This window comes from Drosophila subobscura, chromosome E (genome assembly GCF_008121235.1).
Source record: "Drosophila subobscura isolate 14011-0131.10 chromosome E, UCBerk_Dsub_1.0, whole genome shotgun sequence".
NCBI lineage: Eukaryota > Metazoa > Arthropoda > Insecta > Diptera > Drosophilidae > Drosophila > Drosophila subobscura.
The window spans coordinates 11,424,224-11,433,247 of NC_048531.1; the positions used below are offsets into that span (position 1 = coordinate 11,424,224).

A 9,024-nucleotide genomic window follows, 5' to 3' on the forward strand; every position below is an offset into this window, starting at 1 on the left:
TTTCTGTTTCTGTTTTTTTCCTTGGCACAATGGGTTAACCCAAACAGCAGCGGACACAAACACACACGCACATTTGATCACTTCCCCGACGGCGTTCGTTTAGCTCGATTACGCTTCCGGTTGCTGCCCCTTCCCTGCCTGGCTTCGAGCCCCCTCACCCTCTAGCGTCTTCCTACTTCTTCATCATTCTTCTTGTGCCTTCCGATCCTGTGCAATCGAATGACACAATTTCTGTTTTGTCATCTGCCCCTGTTCCCTGCCGTGAGCGCTTCCTCTTCTCTCGTTGTCATTAGCCTCCTTTTCTCTCGATCTCTCTCTCTCTCTCTCTCTCTCTCTCTCTCCCTCTCTCTCTCTGCTTATGTGTGTAATGATCTTGGCAATTAGATGTCTCTGTGTGCGTGCTGCAAAGGCAAATCCATTGTCTGGGCAGGGAACAGCAAACATAAATTATGGGATAATCCGACATAAGCGTATTTCCCTGATCTGTACGAGGCTCGTCGGGTTAGTTGACTAAATGAATGGCTGGGAGACTGAATGAGTGAGGTAATGAATGATTGAATGACTGCGAGAGAATCTGTTAGCCGCTGACAACTTCCTGCTGGGGGAAATGCAACTCGACGGCCGACTCTTTCCAATTAGTGTTTTCTGTGATTGCTCCACATGCAGATTAGCTGACATTCACATCACATTACCGAGCGGTACCCATGGCGTGCCGTAACTAAACCGTTGGCACCCCCACCCAGCCCCCGCACAGTTTTGGCCAGCATTGGATTAGGTTTAGCTAACACGCAAAGTTTAGCCAAGCCAAGTTGCATTTGTCGTGTGGGGACCACGAACAAAATACGATGACACCGATAAGCGGCTATCGTCGTCTGACATGCAACCGATGGATGACCCAAGGCAAGGTGGCAGGAGGGAGTGAGGGCCACCTGGTAATGCTTTCAATTTGTACAGGAATTGATTTGCCTTTTCAGTGTTACTACTGGGGTTATTGTCAAGCACGCAACCCCACGAATGTCGGTGATGAGCCACGGGATTTGGCGTTGGGTCAACCAGTCTCTGGGCCAGAATATTTACTCTGCCCCTATACGAAGTTGTTCTCAAATCTTAACGAAATAGGACTGTGAATCGGAACTCTAATCAGATATAATTGTGTTAATTGTGTGTCTGATCAATCAAGTTCTGTTTGCCCCACGACTCGGACGGGGGCGCTTCATTAAGATAGCACTGGAAATTTATCGAGTGCCATGGCTCGATTTCTGTCATACGAAATGTGAACATATTTCGATCTTGGACAGACCTGCTAGTGGTTATCTTCGGAGCCAGAGCCGGTCAAATCGAAACCGAAACTGGCGCATAATTCCCAGAGACCCGCGCGATTAGATTAACCAGCCGACAGTGTCGGAGCATTTGATATACTTCGGAACCCAAATGGACAGTAATTCCTTGGACTGTCCCGTCCAGTCCAGTCATGTTGAAAGGTTTTTGATAAAAAAGCAAACACAGTAATTTACACATTTAGATATATGAACGTACAAATATGTGTCTGTTTCTATGTACATATGTACATTATGTAGGAATGGCGATGGGGGTCGGTCATTGATTAGATTTGGATAAAAGGCGGCTGGTCACCCATTATATAGATTAAAATTGGTTAATTATCGATTTATCGTCTTGCTGGCGACTTAATTGTGGCCCCGTTTACGGTTCTGATTAAAATTATGAATCTACGCGTACTCATAATGAAACCTCATGCCAGTGGTGCCATTTCAGAGAGAGAGAGAGAGAGAGGGACTGAATGAGAGGGCTAGTGACGGGACAGATAAGTGGATTAGTTGATTCACAGTAGCCAAAGCAGTGGACCGTCGATCGCCAATAAATCGTCGGTAATTTGAATCAATTTAGTTATTGACAGGGGCGGGGAGTGACCAAGTGGCAGAGTGGCTGAGTGGCCGAGTAGCTGGCCAGCTGAGTGAGGGGGGAGTACGTGCAAGTAGCTTATTTTCCCGTATTCCGCTTTCTGCTGCAAATTCAAACTAATCCTCTGTAAGATGTCCACACACACTGACACACACACACTCACAGACAGACTGACAAGAAGTGCTGAGCATTTCCTCTCCCCATTAGCTGCAGAAAGAGAGGGACAGAGAGATCGCTGCTGGGTGATCGCCACTTCCTGGGCATCGGAGCAGCGTGATCGGCGTCGTCGTCCGCTGTTAATGTGTGACTTTTGCTGTGTGTTTCCAGCGACATTAATTTCGTGTGTTGGATCTTAAGCCGGATTTAGTTAAGCAGCTCAGCGATCGTCGTCGGGTGAGCAGCGAGCAACGATCGCCGCATTAAGTACGCTTCCAGACGCTTCACCAGTTTCTGTTCCAGCTACGGCCACAGCTACAGCTCCACCTCCACCTCCAGCTCTGGTCACATTTTGTTGGGCCTGCTTAGGAAATATAATCCCTTTTGTCGATGCCCGGCCTGATCGCCGCTTACTCACTGTGCCGTGATGGCGATCACCTGTTTGGTTTGCCAGCGATATTGATATGCTCTCTCTGCGTCTCCGACTGCGTCTCCCTCTCCCTCGCCCTCTCTACCCCTGTGGGTCTCTTTTATAATGTGTCGCACATTAGTTAGCAGTTAATACTTTAAATAAGACGAGGTTACCGACATTTTGTTGGCTCTGACTCTGACTCTGACTCTGACTCGGCTTGAAAGAAATATGCTGGGGCTTGTCTGAGCCGATTGCGGCTGTGACTTGTAGAAATCGTTGCCTCTTGCCTGTTGGCTATTGGTTTGTCTTTGCCGCTGTTTCTGCTTCAGCTTCTGCTTCTGCAGCTTATGATTTTCAACGGGGCGTATTAGTGATAAATAATAAATCTTCAACACCAAAAATATCTTCGTGTAAGCCCCATCAATGTCATCGTGATCGGTGCTGTGCGGCAATCAGAACCAAAGTTTATAAGCAAACAAAACTCACATCTACAGACGTTCATATGGCATATATGTATGTATGTAGAAGATATTCATTTCATTTCCACTTGTCATAATTTTCAAAACATTCGGGAATTTATGTGAATCGGGATTTGCCCGCCCCATTCTATGTATAAATAGTTGCGGAGGGGCCCGAAACTCGTCCAGTGTCTTTATGGAACAAGCTAAATCCACTAATTAAGAATGAGAAAGGTGACAATGGGGGAGGGAGCGTCGGGAGGTGCTCTCGGAGATGCGTAAATTGTTGAATATTCGATGGTTTTTCCGTGTTTTGTCAGAGTCCGTGCATTCCGATTAAGCTGAGTGATAAATTGCCAAGCAAACATAGGGGGACAGGGTGGGGAATTGGGGATTCTAGATTCCCCTTTCCCCCGACAAGTTAATTTCCCCAAACTGGCTATTATCACTCTGAACTTTTCCGTTTCGGTTCTTTCGTGCTGTACTGTTTTTTATCAGCCTTTGGCTCGCCTTAAGCTACAAAGCCTGAACCGCTTTTATCGCAATGTCTTACAAATCGTTTTATCAAGGTGTCATTAGCCAGGCAGGAACAATAACAACAACAACCACAGCAACAACATCAACAAGAGACCCCGAAAGGTGTTTTATGATAAGTGCAGAAAGAAAACCTCAACAAGTCGAACACGTTTTGTTGATTATCTCGGGGAGCAGAAGAGCCGTGGAGTAGAGCGGCCGGCCCCTTTGAAAGTCGGAATAGAAAACCCAAAAACATGAACACGAAACAAAAACCGAATACCGAGCAGTGAACACGGAAAAGGAGAGAATTGATTTAAGACCGCTGCAAGTGCCAAAAAGTAATGAAGAAATTGAGAAGTTCCGCTGAACAGCCGCTCGACATCTTGTAATTAACTTAAAGCGTTTTCGTTGTCTGATATCTGAATGAATGCTTTTCATACGCCCATTTCCCGCCTTGTTCCGGCGAAGCTCTCAGCTTGATTGGAGCTCTGAATCCGCGACAGAAGCTGACGCAGCATCGGAATCCGAATCGCTGGCATCGGGGACCAGGTATAGCTTCAGCTTCTTATGGTAATAATCATTATAAATTATTATAATCCACTCGGCTTTGAATAATTAATAAACCTATTTATACATATATACATATATGCGAGTATATCGTCTGTATGCAAACTCCGCGAAGGCGCATAATCGGTCGGTAAAAAGCCGCTCAACTGTCGAAAGATGTGTGTGAGTGTGGATGGGGGAAGAGATGAGTTGAGAAAGCGTAGAATGAAATGCTAAAAATGTGTTACAATCAAGAAGAAGAAAAACCAAAGAGATCAACGTCGCACAGGGTAGAGGATAGAGGGAGAGAGAGAGAGAGAAATGGCTGGGGAACATGCTTAAGCCCTGATAAATACGGAATGCCCCAACAGAATGAGTTTGAAAAAGGTGCTAGACCCCAATGAAGGCAGAGGACAATGGGCAACAAGAGAGACGGAGAGATGGCACTGAAAGAGGAAGAAAGGCAGCAGAAGGAGAAGGAGAAGGAGGAGCAGAAGGAGAAAGAAAGCCAACGAACAGAAGGCGTGGTGCCCGTGCCCCAGCAACAACAAAGATGACAAACAGTTTGGACATTTATGAGCAGCATTTAATGGACATTTGACTACCGGAATTTAACGAAACCGAAAACGTGGGAAGAGCAACGCAGGAGTGCGGAGAAAGAGTAGAATGCATGGGGGTTTGGTGACGGGTCTGATTGGGAGTTCGAATTCGATGCACCGCCAGATTAATCCCGATTATCATTAGTCTTGGCTGCAGACAGATGAATGGCTGGAATGGCTAGATGGATGAATGGGAAAGGTGGGTCGAGGAAATGACTATTAGATGATCGGGCCCATAGAGCAGGAAGCACATCCAAAGAAGATTTCAATTAATAAATATTCCATTATCTGTTTGGGCTCCCCCTTCTCCTCATGGCTCTCTGGAACGTTGAAACTTCCAACACTCACAGATTAGACAAAGTCGAACCATTTATAATTTATAAGACGTCCTATCTGGCTGGAAGAGGAAGCAGCAGCGGGGTGATCTAACCGCACGGGGCATTATCTATTCCTAGGTTTCGATATTTTCCCCCAAAAAAACAAAAAAAAACCCAAAAATTATCACAACAATAAAACTAAATGCTTTATAATTAGTTTGCAAAGCAAAAGAAATCACCAAATGTGACACACACTCACACACACAGACGACACAGGCACAGAGACCTCTGCGGATTTGGTATTTGAAAATGATTTGTTATAGTTTACGAAAGAATTGCCATTTATTTATACCCATTCTAGCCATACTGGTTTACTATCTGGCCCGGCTGGAGTCGGAGGAGGAGACGGAGGAGGACGACCAACTTACGGCGTCTTATCTTAATCCCATTCACTAAGCATATGCGTCGACACATAAAACTGTCAAAAATAAGAACCAGCCAGGCAAAAGATGAAAAGTATGAAAGTGGAGCCGAAGACGCAAATGCCCTAAGCATACATATATTCAATGCAACTTTCCATCTAAAATTCTGGTCTTGAAGAATCAAAAGATATTTCGTACTTCAACTGAAAGTTTGTGGAAAGTTTCTCGAAATAAAAATTGTTATTAATTGCCCACTAAGAGCAATTTTTTCAATGATCACCCCTAAGGGAGCCATAAACGTACATATGTAAAAGGGAAAGCCAAACCCCCAGAAGGCGAATCGAGGCTATGTACATATGTATGCACAATGTACATATTTATGTATATGTTTAATCTTTATCCTCCTGTGGAAAGGGAGGGGGCAGAGTTCTGATTAGAGGCGGCATATTCCGTTTCGGCTAGAGTATACGGCCCCCATATACATATTTAGGAATGACTGAGGCTTTGTGCTGTTTGTTTTTGAAAGCTCTTCGATTTGGGCAGTACAATAATTCTTGTGGCATGGTTCGGGCAAGAAGACAATGACGATAGCTCCCATTTGATGATTGGGATTTGTTTAATATACAACACTGAGCGGGGGAAATCTCATTTTGAAATCAGATAGAAATAAGCAACATAAATTCACGGATTAGTCACCCTGTTTTCACCCGATTTTGGGCCGATATCAACGGGTTGGACAACTGCGGGGTCTGGGACTGCGACTGGGGCTAGGGCTTGGACTGAGACCAAGGCAGAGTCAGAGTCAGATAAATATAATAATTACACTCACACAACATAATCAATTATGTCTGCTAATAAACTCGAACTCCGGACATACCACACAGACACATGAGCACACAGATACACAGATATCTGGTCTGTTTGTGACATGTGTATGAGTGATCCCCCACAGCCCCTGCACCGAGGGTGGGTTGGACTAATCACGCCAGCATGTTCATAATCAATTTTATCGCACTTATTTGGATTAATTGCGATATCACTGACAGAGCGACCGGGTGACGGTTCGCTCGAGGCTCGAGACCCGACCCACGATAAAAGCAAAGTGCCTCGCCCGGCGATGACGCGATGGCAAACCCCAAAGAGTTAGACTGCGAGTATCTGAATGCATGTATGTACATACATGTGTACACACGGAATGCTCTATTTTGTGGGGCTATAGGTCCGCATGCCTCATCAGGCCTCATCCCCATCGATATCTAAGTTTGGTATTGCGGCGTCATCGCCTTATGCCGAAATTAACAGCATTTGTCAAAGTTACCGTCGGGATTATCTTATCTGCCTGGCAAAAGCCCTCCGAGAACTCAACCCACATTCGGAGCTGGAGCTGGCAGGCAAGGGGCGAAGTTCGGTTCGACTCGGGGATCGGGGATCGGCTTTACAATGCAATTAGTCGACAAACAAACCAAAAGAGTACAGAGCAGGGCAGGCAAGAGAAGAGCAGGGCATACCCCCAACAGCACAGAAAAAGATAAATAATTAAATGGAGTTAGCAAAGAAGAGCGAGGGTGAAGCCAAAGTGTTGCGTGTCGCGATAAGCAGCACCGATCTCGAAAATCTCAGCCGATAAGGATTATCTTAATCTGCATAAATAGCAAAACGAGCGCATATCTACACACATTATACCGCCGTTATCACAGTCATTTGGCCATATGTTTGCTTTGAACTGATTCAGCCGGAACGGAACGGAGCCCCCTTGCCCACTTCCCAGGGGCAAGATCGGTGCGACTCAATGGCTGACTAAGTGCCCCTAATAGGCGTGAAGTGCCGACGGCAATGCAAAGAGGATGATGATGATGAAATATATTCAAGATTGCTGAGTAATCTCCGTGTCCTGTTAATTTCCCCAGCGATCTAATCGCGTCGCAACGAACTGAAACTGGAAGTGGAACTCACCTGCTGTCCGGCATTGGCGGCCACCCAGGCTTCGGCAAAAGTCTCCATGGCGCTCTGGAAGTCCATCGTATGGGCGGTTCAAAGTTCTAATTGGCTCGTGGGGCTTTCTTTTCACTCTTTTATGGCCAGATGCAGCAGGCAGGCTCGCTTTGGCATTAATTGATTCAAATTTGAATGGTTCGAATAGGGGAACTCTGATTTTAATGCGATTCGTTAGTGGTTGATTGTAATTGTAAATTGTAAATTGCAAATTGATGCGCGATAAGGAGCTAAGGTATTGGCATTTCCGATTTTTATACCGATTTTGAGATTTCTCTAGCGGGTTGACGGTGACGGTGGCGTTGGCGGAGAGGCAAATTAGACACAGGCACACACACGCACACACAAACACACACGCGGGCGGTCAGGTAAACGCGCGCCTCGAACTTGCAACTTGGCTGGAACGGATTCGATGACGACTTCCACAAGGCAGCGCGACTTCCACTGATGCACTTCTTGTTAGCTCTGGTTCTGGTTGCTGCTGCTGCTGTTGCTGTTGCAGTGACTCTCGACGCGACATCATTAGTGCAGGCGGCACGGGCACGCCATAGCCGTAGCCATAAAATCAGCGGCCTACACTCAGGTCAGGATAGGCAGCGTGTCAAATGCCGGCTCCCGCGAAGCGATAACAGTTCTCGAGCTCGCTGGGGATCCCCGTGTGAAGATCGGGACGGTACTGGGATACTCTTCTCCCTCTCTCTCTCTCTCTCTCTTATTTTGTCTGGCTTCCGTCTTAGGTCTGTCCGGCTGGTTAGGAAGTTGATTTTTAACAGGCTAATGGCACTCAATCCCTGGCCGATCGTCCATCGACTCTCCAGGCGTATCTGTGTGTCGTCGTATATTTGTATCTGAGCGGCGCGTCCTCTCACAGCTCAAGTTGGCGGGCAACTGACGGCATTCTTTCGCATTTGCAGTTGGCAGCAGCGGCGCCGGCTGCCTTCGGCTCCCCATCAAGTTCGTTCTCACCCACCCCATTTCAATGCCGCCTTCGTGTGAGCGTGTGTGTGTGTGAGTCACGAACGAACAGAACACAAATACAACGGTGAGAGTGAAATGCTCTTGGCTTTAAACAATGCGCTCTCTCATTCTGGCTCTCCGTTGTATCTGTGTGCCTGCAGGTTAATTTCAAGCGACAAATAGTAGTAGAATCCGGAAGCATTAGCAAACATAGGAAAAAGTTTTATCACCAATTGTAGCCAATTGTTTCTAGAAGATATTCTGCGAGGGGTCTTATTGATTGTCAGGAAATTAAACACAACTAAATATTCCAAAATATTAATTACATATAAATGCTGATAAGCATAAGCATATCACTGGAGCTACAACGCAATTTACACTCGATTCGATCTGAGTTCTGTTGAGCCTTTCTCGTAAATTTGCAAATTTTTCGCCAGAATCGTGGTACGGAACAGTGTAAATCATTTGCAAAGCAACAGGCTGAATGGCTTTATCAACTCTGGTTGTAGCTCTGATCGTCTTTAAGGTTACGATTGACTACTGCTACTTGTTCTTTTTCTGGAAATGTGATTTGCATTATAATATTTGAATTTTACTGGGTCCTAAGAGAGTCTGGTTCCATGTAATCCAACATTAGTTGATAGTGTTTATTAATTATCAAATATACTTCTGAATATGCACACGAATATGGATTCTGTTGTGGACATATTTTGACTGCAGATCTGTGTC

General features: G+C 45.8%; 1 protein-coding gene across 1 annotated transcript in view; it reads right to left on the reverse strand.

Annotated features, from left to right (window-relative positions):
* LOC117890632 overlaps positions 1–8,215 on the reverse strand; it is a 46,422-nt gene extending 38,207 nt beyond the window's left edge. Inside the window, exon 1 of the mRNA XM_034795581.1 lies at positions 7,300–8,215. Coding sequence (XP_034651472.1) covers positions 7,300–7,365 — 66 coding nt within the window. The 5' untranslated portion in view covers positions 7,366–8,215. The remainder of the gene's footprint in view (positions 1–7,299) is intronic.
* Between the last annotated feature and the right edge of the window lie 809 nt (positions 8,216–9,024).